This window comes from Arvicola amphibius, chromosome 5, assembly GCF_903992535.2.
Source record: "Arvicola amphibius chromosome 5, mArvAmp1.2, whole genome shotgun sequence".
Lineage (NCBI taxonomy): Eukaryota > Metazoa > Chordata > Mammalia > Rodentia > Cricetidae > Arvicola > Arvicola amphibius.
In genome coordinates, this window is record NC_052051.1 from 129,045,425 (window position 1) to 129,071,334 (window position 25,910).

At 42.6% G+C, this 25,910-nt stretch overlaps 1 protein-coding gene across 2 annotated transcripts in view; it reads right to left on the reverse strand.

The window, feature by feature from the left end:
* Nucleotides 1-22,428: 22,428 nt before the first annotated feature.
* Nucleotides 22,429-25,910, reverse strand: part of Cep120 (centrosomal protein 120) — a 62,310-nt gene continuing 58,828 nt past the window's right edge. For both annotated transcript variants that reach the window (XM_038330619.1, XM_038330618.1), the window contains one exon: nucleotides 22,429-24,109. In XM_038330619.1, coding sequence (XP_038186547.1) covers nucleotides 23,872-24,109 — 238 coding nt within the window. In that variant the 3' untranslated portion in view covers nucleotides 22,429-23,871. The remainder of the gene's footprint in view (nucleotides 24,110-25,910) is intronic.

Here is a 25,910-nt window from a genome sequence, read left to right on the forward strand (position 1 = left end):
ATAATAATAAGTGAATACTTGAGGAAATGGTAAATCACTCTGTCTAAAAGCATCATCAAATGAGGCAGTCTGAGTCTTACCAAGTGGAAAAGGGGAAGGTTTATTGTGCAGTAGGAAGTAAAGCAATTGATGGATTAAATGCCAAGCTATTCCCTTACTTGATGACCATGGTGGAAAATCCAAAGCAGTCTGCTCTGGGTTGGCTCTGGGGTTGGCCGTCTGCGCTTCATTTTCTTTTTGATTAGCAGGTTTCAGTTGCTTCTGAGGAAGTCAGGTTTGGGCCCTTCAGTCCAATAGTGTGTGCTGGACAGTTTCAACCTCAGGAGTCGAATAAACCAGGAACATAAACTTCAGAAAGTCCAAGTCCTAGTTATAGTGTATATGGGACCGATGACATGTTCACTTCTTGGGAAGTATGGAGAACGTGACAGGAACCGTTGACTTAGTGGACAAAGAGTGACAAAGTCATGTGGTGCCATTTAAATTAGTTCTCATCAACCTCTAGAAAAGAGGCACAATTTTTTTTACTTTAATTTTAATTTATTCAAAGAAATTGGGGGGGGGGGGAAGGCACCCAGCAAGAAGGCTCAGTGGATAAAGACAGCTGCTGCTATACCAGAATTCGATCCCTGGAAACCATTTGATGGAACAAGAGAGCTGACTCTGATAAACTGTCCTCTGGCCTCCATCCACACACAGCATGGTATGTCCACCACCTCCTGCACGTACACAATAAATAAATACTAGTGTCATTTTTAAGAAATGGTATGTGTGTCTGTGAGAGAGAGACAGAAACAGAGACAGAGAGATTACATTTGCACTCGACATAGAAATTCATAGGTATGTTATGTATGTGTGGGACAGAAGTCAGCATGAGGGACCCTTCTCTATTGCTCTCGACTTTGTCTTTTGAGACAGGGTCTCTCACTGCAGCTTGTTCTCGCCAGCTCTGAGGATCCTACCTGTCCCTGCGTCCACTCCACTCATAGGAGGATTACAGACACCTATGACTGGAGTAGTGGAGTAGGAGTTACTTCTGTTTATGTGTTGCTTTCACTGGTTAATGAATAAAGAAACTGCCTTGGCCTTTTGATAGGGCAGAACTTAGGCAAGGGGGGTGTGTGTGAAAAGAACTGAATCCTGGGAGGAAGAAAGCAGAGTCAGGGAGAAGCCATGGATTCCCCCGCCTGAGATGGACGCCAGTTAGAATCTTTTCCGGTAAGCCACTGCCATGTGGCGATACACAGATTAATGGAAGTGGGTTAAACCAAGATGTAAGAGTTAGCCAATAAGAAGTTAGAGCTAATGGTCAAGCAGTGTTTAAATTAATACAGTTTCTGTGTGGTTATTTTGGGTGTAAGCTAGCCTGGCTGCTAGGACGAACAAGCAGGCCCTCTCCATACAACATATGACTATTTAACTTTAATTTTTTTGCTTGGGGGCTGGTGATCTGAACTCGGGACCTTATGCTCTGTGTTACATACACTCTACATCCTGAGATGTCTCCATAGCCTTTCTCTTGGGTTTTTGGGACAGACCTGCTAGCACACCTACAATTTGGGCTGTTCTCTATGGCTGGGACAGCAAGCCCACAGTACCATGCTGGGCTTCATGGTTACTGTTCTGTGTTCCTGGAACTGGCTTTGTAGAAGGTTAACTATTTTACCCCTTTTATTGAAAATAGCTTTAAAAAACTTATTTATTGATTTTATTGAGCTATACATTTTTTTCTGCTTCCCTCCCTGCCTTTCCTCTCCCCTTCAACCCTCTCCCATTGTCCCCATGCTCCCAATTTACTCCGGAGATCTTATCTTTTTCTACTTCCCATGTAGATTAGATCCATGTATGTCTCTCTTAGGGTCTTCATTATTGTCTAGGTTCTCTGAGATTGTGAATTGTAGACTGCTTTGCTTTGCTTTATGTCTAAAAGCCACTTATGAGTGGCTTTTATGTCTTTTTGGGTCTGAGTTACCTCACTCAATATGATGTTTTTTAGATCCATCCATTTGCCTGCAAATCTCAAAATGTCATTTTTTTCTGCTGTATATTACCCTATTGTGTAAATGTACCACATTTTCCTTATCCATTCTTTGGTTGAGGGGCATTTAGGTTGTTTCCAGGTTCTGGCTATGACAAACAGTGCTGCTATGAACATAGTTGAGCACATCTCCTTGTGGTACAATTGAGCATCCTTTGGGTATATACCCAAAAGTGGTATTGCTGGGTCTTAAGGAAGGTTGTTTCCTTCCTCAAGAAATTGCCATACTGATCTCCAAAGGGGCTGTACCAGTTTGCACTAGCACCAGCAATAGAGGAGTGTACCCTTTTCCCGAAAACCTCTCCAGCATAAATTGCCATCAGTGTTTTTGATCTTGGTCATTCTTACTAGTGAAAGATGGAATCTCAGACTTGTTTTGATTATTATGTGCAAGGGGGATTCCTTTTCTGGTCCAGTCTATTTGCTGTTCTATATGTTTCTTGTACTGTGATAGGCATCTCTTTAGGTTAGGGAAAATTGAACAATTCATTTGACTAAAGTACCCGTTTCTTCTATTGTATCTTCAATACCTGAAATTCTCTCTTCCATCTCTTGTATTCTGTGGGTGAGGCTTGGCTCTGCAGTCCCTGTTTGTGTTCCTAATTTTTTCATTTCCAGATTTCCCTCAGCTTAAGTTTTCTTTACTGGTTCCATGTTCATGTCTTGAACTGTTTTCTTCATTTTCTACCACTGTTTGTGTTTTCATTGATTTGTTTAAGGGATTTATTCATTTCCACTATCATATTCATACATGCTGTTTTAAGATCTTTTTCTTGTGCTTCAGCTATGCTGAAAACTTCAGGGCCTGCTATGGTAGGGTTGCTGGGCTCTAGCATAGATATTATGTCCTGACTGTGACTGATTATGTGTACGCTTGTGTCTAGGTATCAGGATTTGGGAAGATTGTAATTCTAGGTGTTGCTATCTGGTCTTGCCTTTTGGGGGGTTGTTGTTGTTGTTCCTTGGTTTCTATTGCCCTCTCTGGTTCTTAGGGGAGTGTGGTAGCTATGTGTTGCTTCCTAAAGAATTCTTATGGGGTTCTGAGTAAAATGTGCTTTTAGATATTGGAAGCTGACATTTATGAGTGAGGATGGTCTAGGAGGTGGAGGGGCCCACATGATGGAAGAGAGTAATACACTTATTCTCCTGGGAATGTGGCAGAGAGTGAGGAGTCTGCTGCCGATTTAGAGATGGGACTGGGGACCAGATATGAAGAAGAGGAGGGAGACCGAAAATTTGAACCTTGACTTTACTGACCCGCCTGCTTCTCTGGCAGGCTGGGCTTGCCAGGTCTCAGGGAATGCCTATTGGAGTTGGGGACTGGGATAAGAGTGAGTGGGAAGGAAGGTTGGTGGAAAAGATACACATGATCCATTGGAGGTGGGGCAGAGAGGAAGTGGAGGCCACAGCAGGTGTTCTGTACAGAACTGGGCATGAGACTAGGGGATTGGATGTAGAGAACAGGAGGGAGAAACAAAGATCTACAGGTGGCACACCTGCTTCCATGGCCAGAGCACGAAGGTTTTTATTTGCATTCTTCCTCTAATGAGAAATCAGAGGCTTGGAAAGTAGGAAGACATTTTGTGAAGAAGGGATTTCCCCAGCAATCTCAGCAAAATTCAGTCAATAGTCAATATTCAATACCTTTCCTAGTCAAAGATACCATGCTGTCTCCAACTTCTTCGTGGACATCGGTTAAAACACTCGGCTGGAGTAAACTATAGCTGACGAGTAACGATTCCTGAGTATCTGGTAATGGCTTATGCTTTCAGCAGCGACTGTACCTCACACAGTTGATGTTTACAGAGTAACGCTTGGAAGAAGGCCTAGTCTGAGTCACTGCCACCAGAGAGGCGGGAAAGCAAGGCTGCTAAGTGGTTAGGCTTCAAACCCCACCATGCACTCTTCCCCGAGCAGTAAACATTTAGAGATTTCCCTCTGGGAACTGACATTCTGCACCCCAGGTCCTTGTCATTGCTACTGCTGTGATCCGGTCACCTCTGACCTTTTCAGTCACACACATGCTACATCCCAGACTATTCCTGTAATGACTTTGGCTGCCTGGTGTTTTACTGTACATATTAGACAGGAAATGCTCTCCATGGCCTAAAAACTACTCCAGATTTTAGCGAATGAGTCACACAGCTGTAACGTTTTATGATTTGTCTTAAGCACAAGCATAAGATTGTTTTTGTTTTATTTCAATGTATCGTTGCAGATATGATTTCTCAACACATCACTGGAATTGCCTTCATTCGTGGAATTGTACACATTTATATAAAAATTGGCTTTACTTGGGGCTGGAGAGATGGGTTTGGTTATTATGGGCTTGGAGAGATGGTTTGGTTGTTATGGGCTTGGAGACATGATTTAGCGGTTATGGGCTTGGAGATGGTTCAGTGGTCATGCGTGAACACTGATCTTGCAGAAGACCCAACTTAGGCTCCCGGTGCTCACATCAGTTCCAGAGGATCTGATACTCTGTCCCGGCCACCTCAGGTACATGCACATGTGGCACACATAAATTCACACAGATATACACATATACACGTAAATAAAAATAACATAAATCTTAAAAATACCTTCATTCAGTTTAGAAAAATACAAAAATTTTATTTAGTACAGTCGGGGACTCTCCTGGAGGAGAAAGCTGTCACTCTTAAACTGCCCCATTGCTGGCATTCCTGAGTTTTCTGTGGGTGCTTCTCTCCCCTGAGCACCTGGTCGCAGTCTCTGGTTCCACTGCAGCACTGCTTCCACAGAGTACTTGGGGTACAGTTAATTGCACACACACTTCTGTTTAGGTTACAGTTGCCTTTAGAGTAAGATTTATTTCTTACTCCTCTCACTATATCTAGCTGATTGCCTGACACAAAACTTAATAAGAGGTAATCAACAAAGGCCCAAGTATTGAATAACTGGATATTTCAGAGGGCATTAGTGGTTTACATAGTTAACATATATATGTGTGTGTTATTTTATATATATACATATATACATATATATATATATTATCAACTTAGAATGTAAATCTTCCCTGATTATTTAAGTAAATTTTATCATCACTCAAAGCAGAGTATTAAATCTGTTGTTATAGAAGCAGGATGTGTGTTATAACATATGGAATTTCTGAAAAAATATTTAAACCTGGGCATGGTGACTCACACCTGTATTTTTCAGCCCTTGAGAGCATAGGTAGGAGGGTCAGGGGATTAAGGACTTCCTTGGCTACATAGCACATTTAAGTTGATCACGGGCTATATGAGAACACTATCTCAAGAAGGTATGAATATCAAGCTGACAGGATGGCTTAGCCTGCTACCAAGCTTGTTGACTTGAGTTTGGCCCCTGGGACCCATGTGGTAGGAGAAAGCCAACTTCTGCATGACCTTTGACCTCCACACATGTACTGTGGCACACATGTGCCACATCCCTGCTAAATAAACTAAAAGTTGTTAAACTTTTACCCCCATGGGACTGGAGAGATAGCTCAATGGTTAAGCTATCTTAATGGCTGCTCTTCCAGAGGACTTGGGTTCAATTTCCAGCAACCTCATGGAGTTTCACAACCATCTACAGTGGGATTTGAGGCCCTCTTCTGGCATGGAGGCTTACATGCAGTTAGAGCACTCATCTACATAAAATAAATAAAAAATTCTTTTTAAAAAAGCATTCTTTAAACCTCATATGTTTTTCTCCATTTATATAATTTCAACATTTTCTGATTCTAAGGTCAACAGCAAAGATTTCAGTGAGCAGCAACATAATCCACATGCATACTTGGTTGTATTATTGAGCAGTAGTGCAGACATACATGAGATTAAAACAACAAAGTCATTTACATAATTTACATGGTTTTTTCCATTTGATAACCTCAGTGAAATATCACAACTCAAAGTATGTGTGATCCCAGAATTATGCCTTTAGATTCCAGGATGAAATCCTTTCTAGAATATGTGGTCTTATCACTGCATTTTAGAATCTGAAAAATACCTAAAAGATTATGACATCCAAACTACATAATTTCATATTATTTATCTACAAATGACATTGAAGGAAAATATAAAGTGCAACTATACAGTGTGGTTAAGGTTCTTTCCCATCCTGTGGGAAATGTCAATTTGTGAGTGGTTTTTAGATGCTGTCTATTTGTGAACACACACTCAATCTATTTGAAAATACCCATACAGACAAACCAGGAAACTATGGTGTTCCCCAGAAAATGTTGGAAGTTATTTTAAAATGATATCTAGGCCTATTACTATCCAGATGTGGCCTTTAAATAATGGTTATTGATAAGCAATCTTTATACCACCCAGATCTGCAGAAGTTAAGATTGGACTTTTAGTTTTGTTCTGACTTTCAAGCACTAAAAAGGAAGTTGGAGACTCTTCGATGGCACTCTTTAACCTTCCATCCTCATCCGTTTCCTTTCTGTCCCCTTTCCTGGATATTCACATGTCTGTGAAACATGTGTGTGAGACAGCAACCTGAATCACTGTTGTATGGATACTGGGTTCCATAATGAGATTTCAACTGGTTTATGAAGCAGTCTCTACTCAGATATAAGCATCAATCCATTTTATTCTTCTGGCGCGTAGAGCTCATGTGAATGTAACATCACCCCACCAATCACCACGGTCACTTCAGCTCTCAGCTGGTGAGCCAGGCATGACCTCCCTCACTCTCTGCTGCATATGTAACCCCACATCAACATGGGAGACAAGGCCCTCCCCTTCTGATGAGGACCATTCTTCTGTTCTTCTATCCAAAATGTTGAGCGCCTCACTCTTTGGTAAATACATTCTCTGGGTCCATTTTCCTGTTTTTTTTCCCATTACTTCTTGCATTGTGGTCTGTGAAATCTTTCTTATATTCTCTATAACCTAAACAGGTGTCAGAACTGACTAGACACTTCCAATTATTGAAATTTTCAATTCTATCTAGTTTAAAACTTAGCTGCTATACTTCATGATCCTTTAGAATATAATTTACAGGGCTATAGAGATGGCTCAATAGAACACTGGCTACTCTTCCAGAGATCCTCAGTTTAATTCCCATCAACCACATGGTGGCTCACAACCATGTGTAATTGAATCTGATGCCCTCTTCTGATGCAGACAGAGCACTCAGACACATAAAATATATACATAAATAAATCTTAAATAAATGAAAGCAAGATAAAGATTCTGAAACCTCAAAAAAAGATTATGGTTTACACACAGTAAGGGTCACAAATATTAGGATGGCAGCTCAGTTTGTTTGGACATAGGCAGGCCATTGTGATCAGCACTGGAATCAAAGCAGAACGATGAGGTCACTTCTAGGAAGTCCCTTGTCCCTCTCCAGCTATTATTTGTGGCCTGCTCTCCCAAAACATAAACACTGTTCTCGTTTCTGTCACGGATTGCCTTTGCCTGTCCTTGTATTTCATGTAAAGAGAGGTATTGTGTGTTCTGTGTGCATATTTGGCTTATCTCACAGGCTGCAGTGTTGTTGAAATCCACTCGTGATTCACCTATCAGTAGCTGGCTCTCATTGCTGTCGAGTGAGGATGTCCTTCCACAGATCCCTAGTTCATGTCTGAGCAGTCACAACCTGTCCGCCCTCCTGCAGGCAGCGGGCTGTCATTTCTCACTTCCAGCAGTTGTGAATCAAGCTTCCCTGAACTCTGGCACATCTTCCCATGAACATCTGCATCCAATTGTATCGAGAAGGTGAAGCAGAAGAGCCGTGGGATAATAAATCTTTTCCTTTGCTGCAAACTGCTAAGCACTCCTGAAAGTGTTCTCCAATGTCCGCTCTCTCCCGGCGGCAGCACGTGAGAACTTCCGTGCCCCTTCCGTGTCTACACTCCACAGAATCAATCTTCATTGTTTCGCTCGGTGCAGACGGACGGCAGCAGAACGCTTCAGCCACTGTAGCCTTTAAAGTGAGAAGAGACAAAGAAGACATGGTTCATGCTGAGTGTTGCTTTCACCTGCTCAGAAGATCTCTAGAAGTGTTTTCTAGAGTCAAAACATACTCATTTTCCTTTGAAGATTGCAGAGCCCCTATTTAAGTGGGACATGGGTGTGAAAAATACTGTGTTCTCCTGCCCTGGGGTTGTGTCTTCGTGTGTGTGTGTCGAGGAGGCTGTTGTGATTTCTTTGACATGGCCACTTCTGGATGTGTTGTCTGTCGCAGATCCCAGGCAACGTTTTCCTGGATTTTTGTGGGGTTTGATGAGGGGCTGTCACGACTGGCTGACTTGTCCGCATGTTCCTGAGAAGGGGAGTGAGGACTGAGGAAAGAAACAGACAAGAGACAGACAATTGTGTCGGGAGGGTACCCAGTGACCACTGTAACAAGCCCCAAGTTTATTACTCACAATCCTTATGTACCCCACTCAAAAGGGGAGAACGAAAGACTTCCTTACCATGATACAAGGAGCAAGCAAGATGAACTACCTCCTTACATCTCAAAACACCTAGTGACCACTCCCTAAGTCAAACATCCTGTTGTTTGTCCTTGAGGAGCAAGAGTAGGTTTGAACTCTCTGACCTTTAGTCAAGATAGAATGGGTTCAAAACTGTAGGTTCCCACAAGGGAAGGGGGAGTCTTACTCTGTCTCTGATGTGCAGTACCCACCCCTAACTTGACTTCCTCAACCCCTGCCATTCAAGGACTTAGTGGGTTCCAGGAAGCTGACTGTAGTTGAGTATCCTCCATGGTCTCACTAGGCCCAGTGGGTCCCCTTCAGGCTTCTCACCCTGCCACCACTCACCACATCCCTCCTGCACTTCTCAGTAAGCTGCCATGTGTCTAAAGCCTTCCAGGATGCTCAGGGTAATGAGATAAGGATCTAAGTATCCTCACAGTACCTCATCTTTCTGCATAATCTCCTTAAATGCCTTCACTTCAAGATTCCCAATTGTGAGGGAAGGGAGGAAAAAAAAAGCCTTAGCCAGCAATGGGTCATGTGGGTCATGGCATGGCCTCGGGTCCAGTACTCTGGGTAGCTTCTTAAGTATTAATTCAGTCTCAGGAAGCCCTGGGTATTGGAAAAGGATATTCTTGCTGTCACACAAAAGGACACGTGAACTAAGAGAAAGAAAGCTGATGATGGAAGTTACAAAATAATCCCACATTAGTTCAGAATTATACATAATAAAGGGTTATTTATTTAAGGGAGACTCACAGATCACAGGCCTAGATCACAATCCTCTGCACAAACAGGGAACAGGAACCGAGTCAAGCAGACAGAAGCCAGAGCAGGAAACAAGAGAGCAAGTGCACACTTTACAGCTGCATTTATAGTATAAGAGACCACACCCATGTGGGCTGGTATCTTAAAGGCTATTGGCCAAAGCTCCCACAGCAGTAAGCCTTCAAGGCAATTTCCCGTTTCAAACCAGTCTAGTAAATACTGGTCTAGGCTCACATGAGAGCTTTTCTAGGCCTCAACTTTTAGAGTCCTTCAGACACAGTTTTTCACTTGAAGCTCCAGTGCCCCTGACCTCTTATTAGCATAGCATGGCAGCATTCTGAAGACCCCTCAGGTTGCAGGAATTGTGTGCCAGTAAAGAGAGGAAGGACAGAAACCTCTGCTTCTGTCATCTTAATAGGGGTGGCCAGTTCACTACAGATTTGATTTGCATTTCCTCTATAACCTGTGATGTTAAACGTCTTGTGTTTTCAGTCGTTCATATAACTACTTCAGAGAGGGATTTCTTTAAGCCTCTTGCCCACTCTAAAATTGGGTAGTCATATTATTGTTGCTAAGTAGTGTGAATTTATATGTATTCTGGCATATGACTTGCAAACATTTTTCTCACCCTGTATTTTACCTGAATCACCTCCCATACAAAGGAGTTTCTCTGTGTGGGAGTCTAATTTGGAAACTATTACTTTCCTCATTGCCTTTGTTTTTATGTCATATTCAAGAAATTATTGCCAAACCCAATGTTGTAAAGATTTCCTATATATCATCTTCTAGGAGCTGTATAATTTTAGGTGTTTTACTTGGTCTTTGGTGCATTGTAGTTAATTTTTGAGTATATTGAAGGTGAGAGTCCAGTGTCATTCTTAGACCTGGAGTTGTTCACCTTACCCTGCACTGTGTACCAAAAAGACTCCTTTCCTTCACAAAGACACCTGGTCACATATTTCAGTTTTCTAGATCTACGCCATATACTGTGCTGAGCCCTATGTATGAGGCTTTATCTCTGGATAAAATACGTTCCAGACTCTCTTTCATATGCTCCACATATTCAGTTTGTAAGTGTCAGTGTTTTGATCATGGCTTCTCTGTGGTACCTTTTGAAATCAGGAATATGAAAACTCCAGTTTGTTCCCTCTTAAGGATTATTTTCATTCTTCTTTGTCTCTTGATGGTTGAGTTTGGAACTTGGTCTTCACCATGATGGTGCTGAGAAGCATGGTCTTTGGGAGGCAACTAAACAGGAAAGCAGAGTCTTGACTCTGGGAGGAGCTCCTTATAAGAGGACTCAGCCTGAAGGCAGCCCTTTCCCATTCTGTCATCTGAAGGCACAGCATGTGTGCACTCTGAAGGACCATCAGCTAGGCACTGGCTTGAGAGCCAGGAAAAAGCTGCCTTCATTGGACAGCAAATCGACTAGTTCCTTGACTCTGAACTTCCTATGCTCTAGATCTATGAGAGATAATGTTTCTGTTCCATATGAGTTACCCAGCTTCCGGTATTTTTATTATGGCCGTATGAGCACCGAAGTAGGGGCCTTTGAAATTCCACATGAATTTTAAACATCTTCTCCCAGAAAGCAAAAATAGGCTTTGACAGATATTGCAGTAAATTTGTAGATCTCTTCTGACAGCATTAGCCTCTAAACAACATGAAGTATCTCAGTCTATAACTATGGAGCTGAGAGCTTGTATCTGATCCAAAAGCATGAGCAGAAAGAGCTAACTGGGAATGATGTGAGTTTTTGAGACTCCAAAGTCCCCCACACTCCAGTGACACCCCTCTCAACCTCGCCCTAACAGTTCCACCAACTGGGGATCAAGCTTTCAAGCATTCAGACATGAAAGCCTGTGGTGGGTGCCATTCTCCTCCCGACCACCACAAGGCAAAGAAGAAAAGAACAAAAGGAAAAAATCTTTTAAATTTATTTAGAAAAGAAGTGGAAAAGGCTAGAGAGACTGCTCAGAGTTAAGATACTGCTCTCCAGGCCCAGGTCCCAGGACCCATGCTGAGCAACTCACAGTGACCAGTAACTCCAGTTCCAGGGGATGCAACACACTCTTCTGGACTCGGAGGGCGCTGCACTGCACTCACATGGTCGCAATGCACACATGCACAAGGGCATCCACACAAGTAAAAGCGTAAATATAAAAATCACGTAGATGTATTTTGTGATCTAGTATGTATTCTATCCTACAGAATGCTTCATGTGCCCTTGAGAAGACTGTCACCTGCTTTTGTTGGCTCAAAAAGGGTGAAAGAAAACCATTTATTTTTCTGTGTGTGTGTGTGTGTGTGTGTGTGTGTGTGTGTGTTCAGCAATGCAGTTGTGCAAGTCGGTTTTCTCCTTCCACCACGTGAGTATAGGATCAAACACAGGTTGCCAGGCTCGTAACAGGCGTTTTTATTTGTTGTGCCAATCTTTCCAGTCCTAAATGGAACATTTTTGATTTATCTGTGAGGTCTAGTTGTCTGCAATGCCTTTCAGATCAGTTATTTTCTTATTGATCCCCCTTCTTATTCACCCCTTCATTATCAAAAGTGGGGGTCCTGCAGTCTGCCCTCATTATTGCTGCCTTTCACTCCTCCCTTTAATTCTTCATGTCTTTAGTGCCCCTCGTGTTTGGTGCATGTTTATAAATTTGTTCTTGATTTTTTTGTGTGTGTCGTTTCACTTTGTGCGTGTGTGTGTGTGCATATGTGCATGTGTGTGTGCGCTCACATGAATGTGTGTGTGTGTGTGTTATTGGAGACAAATCCCAGACCTAGTAGTAATAAGCTATTTTGCCAATGAGCTACATTCTCAGTACCTCCAACCTATCTATGACCTATCTATGTCTTTTAATAGATAGAATTTAATTTTAATAGGAGAATTTATTTAAATTTAAAAAGACAGATACTGCAAGCCTCACTGCAGCCGTGCTGTCGTCTACTTTTCATGTCCTAAGGTTTGTTTCCATCTTTTCCTCCCTTTGTGAATTTCTGGGTGCTCATATGTTTTGGCTACTTTCTTATCTTATTTTATGTAAATCCCAGAGACACTTTCTTCACTGTTGTACTGGGATTATGTATAAAATCTTAAAATTGAAATCATCCATTTTTAAAGAAATATATTTTTCTGTATGTGTACATGCCCGTGCCGCTCATATTAGGGTGTGTCTTCCCATCCCAGTTAACCCAACCTGCAGGTCCCTCACAGATGCTGCCAGAAGGCTGTTTTTTATGGTGATATTGAAGCCCAACAAGTTGACAACCAAAATTAATATCACAGATGGCATTTAGCTTCCTGAATTTGTATGTTCACATTTTTCTCGTACTTGGAAGTATTTAACCGTTGTTCACATACACTCTCTGCTTCTGCCTGTGTCTTCTTTCCCTGGGACTTTCATACTAGTGCTGTATTGGTCTGCATAGTGGTGTCCCGTAAGACACATTCCTTCCCATACTTAGGCTTGACAATTGTAACTGACTTACAGTCTATGAATTCTTTCTTCTGCCTGTTTGGTACTGACAAAGTGCTAGTGAACGCTTCAACGTTATCATTTCTGGCTCTAGAATGTCTGTCCAGGTCTTTTAAATATTTTTACCTCCCCGTTGATACTATCGCTTTGTTCTTTAATGCTTTCCTTTAGTTCCTTGCTCACGCCATCCTTTAGCTCTCATTCGTATTTGAGATAGCTGTTAACATTTTTGCCTAGCAAGTCTGAAGCCTGTGTTTCCTTACAGAATTGGTTCTTGGAATTGTTGTTTTATTTTTTTCTAATGGGCTATGCCTAACTGTTTATTTTCATGATTTACAACTTTCTGTTGATAACTTGGCATTTGAAGGAAGAACCATTTCTCTTAGCTTGCAATGTGGCTCCATCACAGAGGTTGAAAACCGTTGATAATCAAGCTGGCATAAAGACTTATAAGGGCCCTTCAATAGTTTTAAAAAATTTTGTCCCTTTCTCTCATTATTATTATTATTAAAGTATTCTTCCTGACGTGAATGTCAGCCCTCTTCCTAGTTACCTTGTAAGTATGGCTGTATTCAAGCGGGTCAGCATTTCAGAGTCCTCCCTGCTTCTTTTTGAGATCCTAGATGTTCCTTGTGTCCTCACGCCCCTAATTCCATCTCTCGCAGTAACTCCAGTAGCCTCCAGTGTGACCAGATCTGAGCCATGTCACACAAACATCAGTCCTTCTGAGTTCCTCATCCTGAGGCAAAAGAAATTGAATTGTGCCTTCCTGCCCAGACCACTCTGTATTGTGGGTGGGGTAAAGCACACATAGGCAAATTGTCACGTTTCTGAACAATTTGGGTTACAATTTTCCTGATTGTTTGTTCCCTTGGCTGCTTCAGACTCTTGACTGGTTGCCAGAGCAACCACAAAATCATGTCAGTTATCTGTTTACTTGATGTTTTCGTGGGAATTTAAGCTGGTTCACTGCCTTGCCAATGACACTGACGAAGTTTGGCAAATTCTGGTTGAGAAATATTTTATTTTGCAGAGATTTGTAATTTGTTTTGCCTTCTGTTTTTCTCTTTGCATGTGATGAGATCCTTTAGGCACTTTTGATATTTGAAAAGTTATTGCATTAATTAATTATTGCATTAATTAATTACTTATGTTTGCATGTACTCGTGTGCATACTTGTGTGTCATGGAACACCTGTGGATGTCACAGGACAGCATGGAAGCTGAGTTCTCGTCTTCTACCATGTGGGATTGAACTCAGATTGTCATGCTTTGTGGCAAGCACCTTTACCAGGTAACCCAGACCACCTGCCTCAGTGAGGTAATCTTTATGTTGAAGCATCTTTTGCCTTTTGGAATTCTTATTGTTCGTCAAAGTTTGTGCTTTTTTTTGAGTATTTTAACACTTTCCCTGGCCTAATCTAGGCTTAAGTTTTCTGAATACTTAGGTAGGTATACTTTGAAGGTTTGCTATCTGTGTCTGTGTATAGAATCCCTATATCCAATAACAGCAGTAATCTCAGGCCACTTCAGCTAGTCTTTTCTCCTTGCCATCGGTATTTGATTTGTTTGGTCTTTCAGCTGTTCTGTGAATGAAACCCAGGTCCTCACACATGCTATGCCAACCACCTGCCATTGCACTATTCTCTAGCTTTTATGTGACATTCCACCAACTTCAGGCTGGATTTCTGTCACCTGACATACAAGTTAGGACATTAATCTTGTTCACGGGTGTTTCCCTTAAATTTAGTGTTTGTCAGGTGTATTTTCTCTTCTTCCTTCAAAAGCTTAATTTCCTTCTGAATTAAGCATAGTTCCACAAACTGCTTCAATTTCCTTGCAACGGGAAGCAGTGTATAAACCCGTAAGTCCTATCAAACAATTTCTGTGGACTGTATTTGCCATGGGGAAGCCTCTCAGTTTGGTGTGGTCTCTCGTTTGCTGCCTATACTGTTGGAGTCCTGTTCGCAAAGCCTCTCCCTGCCTTAAGCTTAGGTCTTTTGAGCTGGCTTTTGCCCGCGCCGGGACAGCACTCATTTAAGCCTCCTGCGCCCTGATGCCGTTTTCTCAGTGTGTTTATTGCAGACTGTTTTGATCCAATGCATGTTTTGCTCCTTGTATTTGTTGCTTGTCTCGCTGCTGTGACGAAACAGCTAACAGAAGCCACTTAGCAGGGAGGGTTTTACTGTGGCTCTCAGTTTGAGGGTTGTGGTGGTTTGGGTGAGAAGGACCCCCATGAGGACAAGGTTGAAGAGAATGGTTTTACTGTAGATATGAGAGAGAACAACCAGAGGCATCTGCAAGGGGCCAGACTGAACCAGGCCATGAAGGAGGGGAAGGAAGAGCAAGGAGGAAGAGGAGCATGAGCAGGCAGATCAAGAGAGAAGCTGTGGAACCAGGAACAAGAGAGCCCTAGCCAAAATGTCTGGGTTATATAGGGATCAAAAGCTGGGGTAAGAGAAGCTCAATCCCTGGGTTGGTGAGGTTTAGGGTAGGAGGCAGTGTGAAAAGTTCTGGGAGAAGCCACAGGTATTGACTGAGATTTGACCAGATTTCTTTGGAAACTGACAGCCCCCAGTTGGTGGAACACTATTTAGGAAAGAATAGGAAGCGTGGTTTTATAGGTATATGGCTGGGAGCGGGCTCTGAGGTTTCAAAAGCCTATGCTGTTCTCACTTTCTGCATCAGCTCTAGGCCCGGTGACACACCTGCCTATTTCTGTCATGCTCCCCACCATGATGATCATGGATTATAATTCTCTAGAACTGTGAGAGGAGCCCCCAAATGAAATCCTTCTTAAGTTGCTTGGGTCACAGTGTGTTGCCTGAGTGATGGGAAATATAGCAGAGACAAGAATGCAGTCCAGATCGCGCATGCCCGTGTGTGACAGTAGGAGTGTAGGGAGTGTCGTCAGCTTGCCTTCTCTCAATTCAATCTGAGACTCTGGCCTATCAAATCGTGTTCCCACAATTTTAGTGGGTGGGTCTTCTCGCTTCCATTAACCTGGCCTGAAAACTCCCTTGCAGATATACCCAGGGGTTTGTTTCCATGGTGATCCTAAATTCCATCAACTTGTCAATCAAGTTGAAGCATCATGGTACCTGTTTAAATATTTGTGGATTCTCTATTCCATTGTCTACATGTTGTTTTGTTTACTATAGATTTGTGGTCTAGTTGGGAATCCAGTATTTTGATGCCTGAAAGCTTTGTTCATTTTACTCAAGATCACTTTGGTTATGGGGGGGGAGGGAGTCTTTTATAGTTCCATCCGCACTGTATGATTTTTCCTATTCCTGTACAGAATGTCATTTCCTGTTGCTATACATGCTTTAATCCCAGCAAACACCCATTCTTCTGACAGACACACAGGCAGTTACTCAGCTGTCCTTTCCTTTCCCTCAGGAAAGCATTTCAAGTGTGTATTTCACCTTTACGGTCCACTTATTTTAGAGCCCTGCATATTTTTATGCTGAGATTGTTGCTGCCAGTGTATGGAGATGGGACCAATCCTCATGTTTCTCATATTGATCTTGTATTCTGCAACCTTGCTGAATTTCTTTTCTGGTTCTAGGAACTTTGTCAAATGAAAAATTGGATACTTAATTTAGACACGCGAACATATTCTCTGTGCAAAAAGAACTTTATTTTACCTTTCCAATCTAAATTATTCAATTTCCCTTTGTGTCTTATTTTGGTGGTTCTGAACCCCAATAAAATACTGAACAGAGACAGAGCAGACAGTTGCTTTTGTTCCTGATCTTTGAGGAAAACTCTGGGTTACCAATAACGTCATGTTAGCTGCAGGTTTTCACATAAACGACTAGGAAGAATTTCTCTTCTATCTGCTTTGCTGGAGAATTTTTATAAAGAATGGATATTGGATTTTTTTTCCAAAGTTTTTATTCACTGGACCAATACTGTCACATGTCTCAGTCTATTTGGACTGTTGAGGAAATACTGAAAGCTGAGTGACTTCAGTGTCTCTGCTCATATCCAGTACCTGTGGTCATGACCTCAAGTGGTGGCAGAGAAAGATGCCGGTCTCCATCAACAGGCCACGAGTCCCAGCTCCAAAGGCTTCACCCATATGATGCATCCTCTCCCAAAGGCCGTCTTCTGAACTCACGTCCATGATAAGGCTTCAAAGTAGGAATCCTGAGGACCCATTCCGACTACAGCAGCACTTGTGTTTCCAAATGGCAAATGTCATCTTCTGTGAATCACATCGAGTCCCATAGATTTTAAGAGCATCTCAGATTACAGCAAGGTTTACCTATGCCCCTCCGCTCCCCCACCGAACCCTCTTCATAAAGCACAAGCCAATAAACAAATCTCATAGCCTACCTCTGAGATTTCCCATGACTAGTGAGACCATCTGATGTCTATGAAATTACATTGCTTCTCTGGGGTCAGTTTTGATAGCCCTGTGACTATTAAAGTCAGTATCCAAATACTTGCACTACATTTGCATAAGCACCTTTTCACATAACATGCATAATTAGAGCTCTTCAGAATAACGTTGCAATCAGAGATTTTTGTCTGCCTTCCAACACAGCACTACAGCCACCACTGGGAAGGAGACGGGGACATGCTATTTTATTCATTTTTAACCTTTTTCTGTTTGATTTTGTACTAGGGAATATAAACTCGATGCGTACACGACTACAGAACTACGCCCCCAGTTCTCTTTAAATTTTGATTGAGACAGGGCTTCACAGAGTTACACAAGCTGCCCTTGAACCTGTGATCCTCCTGCCTCAGCCTCCACTAGGCCTACCTCCATTATCTCTTCCAGCTTCAATTTTATTTTTTTAAATACAAAAAACTTTAAAATATGGGTGTGCAAGTGTGTAGTGTTGAGGGGAGGACATGGCCCACGTGTAGAGGTCAGGTCTCCTATCTTTCCCCGGGTTCCAGGGTAGAATCCAGACTGCCGTGTTTGCACAGCAAGGGGCACGACCAGCTGAGCCATCACCCTGGCCCTCTACCTTTATCTATTTATAGAGATGGGTCTCACTTATGCAGCTCTGATTGGTCTGGAACTCACAGAGATCCTCTGTCATTTGAGTGCTGGGATTAAAGATGTAAGCCACCATGTCCCATGTCACCTTCCTTCCTTCCTTCCTTCCTTCCTTCCTTCCTTCCTTCCTTCCTTCCTTCCTTCCTTCCTTCCTTCCTCCATCCATTCATCCATCGTGACAGGATCCCTCCCTGAGCCTGGAACTCATCTACTTGACTAGACCAGTCAATGAGTGTTGGGGTGTCTGCCTGTCTCTGTCCCCCAGCACTGAGGTTACAGATCTGTGCTGCTGTGCTAGGCTTGTATGTGGGTCCTGGGGTGCCAAACTCAGATCCCATGCTTATGAAGAAGGTGCTTTGCTGACTGAGCCATCTCCTAAGGTCCCTCAAAGGCAATTTTTTGTTATATAATCACACCGCCACAAGGATGCAGAGAAAGAAGGGGGGTGGAATGATGGCAGAGGGCATGATGGTGAAGTAAATGCAGGCTTGCAAATGTGATTTTCTTCAGCTGCATTTTTAAATTTTTATTAACTCGGCATACCAGATATTAGATCTGATTGTGGCAGACAATGCAACTTTTACTGATGAAAAGAGAAAAGCCCATGGGTTAAAATGCTTTTAAAAACTATTCTACACACCTATTTCTTATTCGACGCTTTTACTTTCTTTGTGCAAATTTTATACATTTCAGTTAGTTACCTAAACAAACTTCTGCCAGAAGCCAAGAAAGGTCTATTAATCTCATCTGCCAACAAGGAATCTAAATTAGGAATTGAAATGTCCTTCCTCAAAGCAACAATCAGATGGATATAGCAAGCAGTCCACTCAACTATCTCCTCCAATCTAAACTGGGAAGGCCAGCTATGTGTTGAATACTAATGCCTCAAGGTCTTGCTCTGACATGCTACATCCAGGACACTGTATCTTGTGCAACCTGAACTCAAGTCATGTAAGAATAATCTTGTTAGAGCAGTGGTCCCCAACCTTCCTAATGCTGTGACCCGTTAATACAGCTGCGGTGGTGACCCCCAACCATGAAATTATTGCCGTTGCTACCTCATAGCTGTGATTTTGCTATTATTAATCATAGATATGTGTTTTCTGGTGGTCTCCGGCAACCCCTACAAAAGGGTTGCTCAATCCCCCCACCAAGGCAGCTGCAACCAAGAGGATAGAGAACCACAATGTTAGAGAGTCAGAATTTCTCTCGAGAAACTGGATGGAAATTTTACCAAGCAAACCCTTGTCATCTCATTAGATAGCCCTAGAAATGCCTTCAGTCCGGCGTGGTCTGCTAGGTGAGAACAGGCTGAAGCGTCGGAGAGTGGGCTGCACAGCCTGTCTACTGTGCCAACAACACTGGCATCGCCACAGCAATGCATGATTCTGCACAGCCTGTCTACTGTGCCAACAACACTGGCATCGCCACAGCAATGCATGATTCTGCCACATTATTTTCTTTGTTCCAGCCAACTTTTAATCTACTTCTCACCAGTCAACAGGTTCCTCGGGAGAGAGCCATGCTGCCTGATTTTTATAAGTTATTTGAATTTGTGGGTGAAATGCTTCCAGGAAGAAATGACAAATGGGTCTCATTTTAGGTCCCTATTATGAATGACAGGTTAAACAACATTCTTACAATCTTGAGAATATAATGACCACATCTTTAAAAGCCTTCAGGGACTATTGTACATTTAGGAATGAGTCCATAAATTATTTATCTTTACATTAATCTCTCTAAACCGATCTCCAGCCCTTGCAGTTTGAAAGCTACACTTCTCCATTTCGGCAACACTGTATCTGAAGGGCCTACATCTGTACAAACATTTCCAATGAAAACACCAAGACAACCCCCAGAGAAGCAAATAGAAAGAGGTGTTAAGTTTAGAGTGGCCTTACCACTGCTACATTCCTGACCGTCCTGGATTCCACCTCCATGCCAAAGGTTATGTAAGAGTAGTGTGGTTCTCAGCCTGCTAATGCTGGGACCTTCGCATTGTGGTGACCCCTGGACCATAAAATTATTTAGTTGCTACTTCAAAATTGTAATTTTACTACTGTTATAAGTCATAATGTAAACATCTGATATGCAGGGTGTGTGTGTGTGTGTGTGTGTGTGTGTGTATGATGTGTGACCCCCCAAAGGGATCTTGACCCACAGGTTGAGAACCACTGTGTAAAGACTGTCAAGCTTGCTTGCTCTTTGGGGTTCAGTAAAAAGCAGGTCCTTAAGCAAATCTCTTTCTCACTTACCTTAAAATGGATGAGTTCCATCTCTGTCTCCCTAGTCATGGATGCGGATGGCCCACCAATTAAGACACAACTGTTGTGGAGAGGGTGGCAGACAAAGTATACACTGTAAAGTGCAGGCTCCAAGACTATGGTCACCAAGGGACAGACATTAGTGTAAGCTTTTAAATCCTAAGGAAGAGTAATTGCAGATTTTGTCATTCCCACCCAAATCATTCTGTCAGTTAAGACCAGCAACCAACAAGATGTAGACAAGAGGTCTACATCTAAGACAGACATCTAAAGTACCACATCTAAGGCTGACTACTGGTAATATATAAGAAAATTCTCTCTCAAATTTATATCTAAGGTCTGGACTGCCTGCTATACTTAAAAAGAAGCAGTTGTTGGGTTTTTTTTCTTTTTTTCTTTTTTCTTTTTTGCTTTGTTTCTCTTGTTTCCTTGTTTCTCTGAAGGGCAACAGTCTTTAATGTTACACATCAGGAAGAATGTAATTCTCAGATTTAGGCTGTCAGTGTGTGAAGGGCTGGCTGGACAGGTGACACCTGGGCAGAGATCACTCGGCTTGGAAGCAGGATATACAAAGGCAGGCAAAACTCGGCAGGTATTTTCAGCTGGTGTAAAACATACACCATGAGCTTGGCATTTCCAGCATTTTATTGTGCTGTCCTGCAGCTAATGAATACTGTGTCGTACTCCTATGTCCGTACCGAGAGCAGCAACTCTGCCCTCGTTAGCAGTAACTCCCAACCCTCTGGAAAGCCCTCTTCTGTTTTCTGTAAAACTTTGATTTTTATCAATCTGGTAAACAGGATTCTCTGAACTCAACAAGGGACAATCAGTCATGCCACAAATTCAGGAGAACCTGAACCTTAACAGGCAAAACATGCATGATCGTCTCTTTATTCACCCCCATATGGACTTGGCAATGCAGTCCACTTCTGAATCTAAGGACTGTGGATCAAAACCACCGAGAAGCTGCATTGGGACCGAACATGTGTGGATGCTTCTCTCATTGTTCATTTCATGACACAGCATAACAACAAATTACACACAGCTTAGTTGTATTAGGGGACATATCTTCTACAGGGGAGTTTTTGTTACATGCATGGAAGGCCATGTGACAACTGTATGTGAACACTATACCACTTAATACACGGAACTTGAGTCTTCACTAGCGTGGCTCCTGGAACCAATCTCCCATGGGCAATGGGTAAGTGTCCTGTCTGAGAACCGACACATGGCAAAAAGTAAGATAAACCTGGTCCCTGCCCTCACAGGACTTACGTTCTGACTAAGTGTCCTTCACATAACCCACAGGCTACAACATGGCAAGTACGCAGTTCTGGCCGATGGCAGTGGCTGACACACGTTTCGTATCTGTAGCCTTGTTCCAGCAGCAGGATGCTCAGCCACGCTATCTTCTTCGTACTAGTTATGGTCGATATTCAGATGATGGACAAAAGAGCAGTTGAGCCTACTCATGTCAGCCTTCTACTACAGGAACTACTTATAGCAAATTTACACTTTAGGCTTGTTAGTATCTTTAGCATAACCTTGTAAACATACAAAGCCATGAAATTATACACCTTGATATTATTTTACGTGGAAAATGAACTTTATCAAGTAAATATCATGTTGGGGGGGGGACTGGCAAGATGGCTCAAGGGACAAGGGTGCTTTCTGTATAAGCCTGGCAAGCTGAGTTCAACCTCCAGGAGCCAAGTAAGGCACAGGGAAAGGAATGACTCTATGCAGTTGTCCCCACAATGCTCCAGCATGCGCAGTATACCACTCCCCACACATCATGCAAACACACACTATTAAATTTCAAAAGCTTTAAAAAATCATGGGAGGTAGGCCATATGCAACAGTAGTGAGACCACAATTTAAAAGTCCATATACAGCTATTAGAGAGAGGGAGTCAGTCCTTCCTATAAGCTCTAACCAGGTAAGTCTAGCCGCGAGTGTCTTCAAACACACAATAATACCAGAACAACCTGTGAACTCCTCTGACCAGTCAATAGAAAAAAATTGTTTGGTCAGATGACTGTCACCTCCTCCATTTGTACAGAGCCCCAGAACATGCTCAGAGCACCCCTACACACTCATATCTGCTTCACTGGGATAGCCCTGTAAAGGAGTTCTCAAAGTGCATATAGGCACAGGGCTAGCTCCACCGAGAAAACACGACGCACTCTCTCAGTATCATCTGTACACAGCTACAGACTTTGCAAAGACATACTCCTTGGCTGTTGCAGTCATCACGGAGTGAAGTGGGAAGCCTGCTGACAATGTCACAGCCACTGCTGCAGGAATGGGATGTGTACCTCTCGGTCTCTCCTCACTTGAAGACATTTCAGATGTGCAGCGGAAGTACCTGGGAAAACGGAAGTGCAGGAAGACGCCAGCACCGTACCTACTCTGTCTAGAAACAGAGACCATAGAACTCAAGGATCACACAGTTAGGATTTTATTTGTCAGATTATAGTGGCTCAGAGATGGCTTTCTAGAAGGCAAAGCACACACACTTTAGCCAAGTCCTTTCTGTTTACTCTAAGGCACCCTCTAGTGTTTGGAAAGCTCCAGGCTTCATAAGATCCTGGTGGAGGAGCCAGCGTTGGGCCAGGACCTTCCAAAACAAAAATACTTTTGCTCCATTCATGTGTCAGGAAAAAATCAGGAACATGTGACCATAATTCATATTTCAAATCCCTGCTATGATTATCTGTCTCATCACCCTTGCTTCCAGTTACCCTTCTGTTATTTACCCCTGGGTTGCTTTCAGAAGACTAAGACTTGGTTAAAGAAAAGAAGCATATGATGCCGATAGGGGTATAAACTTCACAAACGAGAAATATACTTAAAGAACATTACCATGTAACCTACTTTGCTTTTGTTGAAGTTACTGGTAATTAGTACATCCTCCCTAAAGAATACGCTTAAATCTGTTATACCTGGGAATCAGAATTTTTGAACTTTATACATTTTAAGATCTGACCTGAACTGGGAGTTTGCTGATTGCCCTGCTCAGTGTCAGGTGGAGATAGTGGTTAAGTGCCGCCACAAGGCTAGAGGTGGCTCTGCAGAAGGGACGATACAAAGGGACTCTGGAGGCTCACAGGACATGGCTCTGTATAAACTTACTCTCAGGTGCCTTTGAAAAAAGACTGACTGTAGAGAGAATAAAAAACAAGCTCAGCTTCACTTGCTTTCTCAGCTAATGCCGTCAGGTGTCTGTTTCTGGAGCTGCGACTGCGCAGTGAGAAACGCAGCAGCCCGTAAGGGAAGTCGGATCAGCTATTAACTATATTCTTAAAGCAGAGTACAATGAAATCTGGTATTCAATTGTTCTTAAATTTAACCTGCATGAACTGCATTTAAACAAATGCCTAATTTGTCACCCAATATTCCACACAGCTTCTCTGCCTGAGACTGCAAATAAGGGGAAAAGACTGGTCATATGATTTTTAAAAATGGCTACATTTATAATTGGCTTCAACTTGAAGATATCTACAACTGAAGGGAGCAGGGCACAGCATTTTTAAAGTGCAACACATACTCTTTTGGCTCAGTATGAAAAATTATATAGCTGGAAATTACTGCAGTCAGTTCTCCCAGAACGAGTTGTGAAAAGCTGTTTGTATAGCCAGATGACAGATTTTAAACTGAAGAACACTGAAGCCATTTTAAGTGAGCATGTAAAATACAATTACAAATGAAGTCAGCATAGGAGAGGTAGCGTAAGTAAAATCAAATAAATACTATATACAGTAACATATAAAATTCAGCTTATAAAAATTAAAAAGAACATTCCAAAATAGTCATTTTCCTTGCTTTTGAGGATTTCACAAAAAATTAAAATCCAGACCTAGAGGACCTGCAAAGATTTCCCAAATGTTATGAATTACTGGCAATGCTTTTTGCCAAAACCTCTCTGATCTGCCGGTCCAGTTCACTGATTATCCGGTCTTCGTGGTTATACACACCGGTTCTCATCAGAGTGTCCCTTTCTTCTATCAGCCGAGTCAGATAGTCATCCAGGCCGTCTTCTGGGGCGGAGCCCCGCGGGCTGCCCAGCTTCCCACCTGCAATCTCTCTGCAATCCTGGTACTGCTTCTGCTCTTGCTGCCTTAACCTGAGGAGTCAAGAACAAATGCCACTCTAGCAGACAAAAAACTATTTTAGCCTTCCTAATAGCACTATTTAAAAGCAAGGTAGTTTACAAGTTTTACTAGTGTTTTCAGGAAGAAAACAACAACTAATAATTACCACCTGACTGGTCAGAAGTGACACATTTATAAAAACACAGTTGTGTTTGCACTTAGAGTATGCAGGGAAACAGTACGGCACAGTGCAACATGCCCAAAGCCCCACATCTGCCAGGGAGACCACAAATTCCAGGTCAGCCTGGACTGTACAGCAAGATGGGTTCAAACATAAAAGCAAGGGGTTGGGACATAGCTCACTGTCAATGAGACAGCACTTATCTGTCACTTAAGTCTCTTGGTTCAGCTCCTGACACTTAAAACACACAGACACCATGAAAACCATAGAAGTTATATACCTGTATAAAGAAAAAAATGATAATAATCTTCAATTTTATCCAGAAAATCGAATATTTTGTTCTCAATTAAGATGCATTTATCTACTTAATTTAAAAAATATTTTTAATTATTTGTGACATTTGTGTCTGAGTGGGGCGTACAGGAGTTCAGTTGCCATCAGAAGGTGTCAGACGGCTGGAGCTGGAGTTACAGTAGTTGTGGGACATCTGATGTGGTGCTGGGAACAAAGGCAGGTCCTCTGGAAGGGCAGTGCGCGCTGTAGACCCTGAGCCCTCTCTCTGGCCCTCGACCGTGCAGTGACACTCTGTACACAGTGCTCCGTCTCATCTGACTGCACGGCTGGTCTTCTAAAGCAGTTCTGAGTGCTCGCTCCATCACTGATGCGTCATCACTTAATCGTCCTTTCCTCTCTTATCTTAACGCAGCATTTTCTTTAAATTTTCTCATTAAATAGCTACTTACGCCAACAATCTTGGGGCATGTACAGTGAATGAAGGAAAAGTGCCCCCTGTGAAAGAGATTGCGTCTCTGCTTGGATAAAGTACAGCTCTGTGAACAGGAAGCCTGGTCCAGAGGGCATGCTGTGTAAAGATTTGGTCTGTATCTCTGCTCACAGTTCTGATCATCTCAGCTGGAGAGGTAGACAGGAGCAATGCGGTTGGGGAATTCCAGTATGTCAGATAGAATACGGCCTTGAAAATGGAGAGGGAATGACAATGGTGTTCCTAGCAGTAAGAACATGAAACCTTATGATGGAACATGTTAGGGTTAATTTCAGTTCTTTAAGAACTGGTTACAATTCTGCATCTAATTTTGCACACAAATCAGGGAGAGAGAGGAAGTAGAATCAGGAGGCCTGGCCTCAGACAGTACATGGCAGTAAACCATTTCATTTGTTCAGATGGTTCTGAAACACAAAACTACAATTCCTTATAAAAGAAATGGACACTAAGTACACAGTTTAAGAAGGATGCCAAGTACCTTCTTCATCTGTTCTTAGGAAAAAGGTCAACACTGAGGAGTGTTATGCCAACGAAGTGTGGTGACACTGCCAGTTTCCCACTGAATTTGAACAATGCATGCAGGTGACTAGGAACCTTTCTGATTAGTTGTTTCCTTTACCCTAATTCATATTAAGACACACACACACACAGAGAGAGAGAGAGAGAGAGAGAGAGAGGAGAGAGAAGAGAGAGAAGAGAGAGGAAGAGAGAGGAAGAGGAGAGAGAGAGAGAGAGAGAGAGAGAGAGAGAGAGAGAGAGAGAGAGAGACAGAGAGAGAGAGAGAGAGAGACAGAGAGAGAGAGAGAGAGAGGAGCATACATTCATGCATGCCACAGTACATGTGCAGAAGCTAACCTCAGGCATTGGT